This window comes from Dasypus novemcinctus, chromosome Y (genome assembly GCF_030445035.2).
Source record: "Dasypus novemcinctus isolate mDasNov1 chromosome Y, mDasNov1.1.hap2, whole genome shotgun sequence".
In the NCBI taxonomy this organism is placed as follows: Eukaryota; Metazoa; Chordata; class Mammalia; order Cingulata; family Dasypodidae; genus Dasypus; species Dasypus novemcinctus.
Genome location: NC_092216.1, coordinates 2,454,958 through 2,456,474, shown reverse-complemented (window position 1 = coordinate 2,456,474; position 1,517 = coordinate 2,454,958). Strand labels below are relative to the sequence as shown.

The 1,517-nt window shown below is 50.8% G+C and overlaps 1 protein-coding gene across 1 annotated transcript; it reads right to left on the bottom strand.

Moving 5' to 3' along the window:
• Positions 1–379: 379 nt before the first annotated feature.
• Positions 380–1,298, bottom strand: LOC139438235 (ribosome-binding protein 1-like). Its single transcript, XM_071213391.1, has 2 exons — positions 1,116–1,298; positions 380–1,027 (listed from the first exon to the last, which is right to left on the bottom strand). The coding sequence occupies exons 1-2, from the start codon at positions 1,296–1,298 to the stop codon at positions 380–382; spliced, it is 831 nt and encodes a 276-aa protein (XP_071069492.1).
• Positions 1,299–1,517: the final 219 nt, after the last annotated feature.

Below are 1,517 nucleotides of genomic sequence, written 5' to 3'. Positions count from 1 at the left end.
AAATGTTACCGGAATTGTCTGGGCCATTTTCTTAAACATTTTAGACATGTGAAGAACTTCCATGTTCTAAACTCGAGAAAACACCTTCTTGGAGAACTGAAAGAAAGCCCTGTGGTATGGAAAAACCTCAGTCTCAGAGAAGGCAAGGTTTTAGTATGTGAAAAAGTTCATATGTATGTGACATAAAACATAAATATATTTTTAAGTACACTTTTTATTTTTTAGAAGAAACTTAGATTACGTAAATGTTACACAAAACATCTAGGAGATTCCCACATGCCTGCCTCCCTCCCCCTCTCACATTTCCCATATCAACAACATCTTTCATTAGTGCGGTGCATTGGCCACCATTGATGAACACACATTGGAGCATTGCCACTCAGCGATGTCCTCCACCCTGGTCCTCTCGACCCTTGTCCTCATCACCTGTATCTTCTCCACCCTGGTCTTCTTCACCCTTGTCCTCTCCACCCTGGTCCTCTCCACCCTGGTCCTCTCGGCTCTGGTCCTCATCACCCTTATCTTCTCCACCCTTGTCTTCTCCACCCTGGTCTTCTTCACCCTTGTCCTCTCCAACCTTGTCCTCCTCATCCTTGTCCTCTCCACCCTGATCCTCTCCACCTTTGTCCTCATCACCCTGGTCCTCTCCACCCTTGCCCTCTTCACCCTGGTCCTCATTACCTTTATCTTCTCCACCCTTGTCCTCATCACCCTTGTTCTCTCCACCCTGGTCCTCTCCACCCTTGTCCTCTTCACCCTTGTTCTCCTCACCCTTGTCCTCATCACCCTTGTTCTCCTCACCCTTGTCCTCTTCATCCTTTCCTCTCCAACTCTTGTCCTCTCCACCCTGATCCTCTCCACCCTGATCCTCTCCACCTTGGTCCTCATCACCCTGGTCCTCTCCACGCTTGCCCTCTTCACCCTGGTTCTCATCACCCTTATCTTCTCCACCCTTGTCCTCTCCACCTTTGTCCTCTCCAACCTTGTCCTCCTCACCCTTATCTTCTCTACCCTTGTCCTCCTCACCCTTATCCTCTCCACCCTAGTCCTCATCACCTTTGTCCTCCTCACCCTGGTCCTCTCCACCCTTTCCTCTCCACCCTTGCCCTCTTCACCTTGGTCCTCATCACCTTATCTTCTCCACCCTTGTCCTCATCACCCTTGTCCTCATCACCCTTGTTCTCTCCTCCCTGGTCCTCATCACTCTTATCTTCTCCACCCTGGTCCTCATCACCCTTGTCCTCTTTACCCTGGTCCTCCTCACCTTGGTCCTCCTCACCCTGGTCCTCTCCACCCATGCCCTCTGCACCCTTGTCCTCATCACCCTTATCGTCTCCACCCTTGCCCTCTCCACCCTGGTCCTCATCACCCTTATATTCTCCACCCTTGTCCTTTCTACATTTGTCCTCTCCAGCCTTGTCCTCCTCATCCTTATCTACTCTACCCTTGTCCTCCTCACCCTTATCCTCTCCACCCTTTCCTCTCCACCCTTGCCCTCTTCACCCTGGTCCTCATCA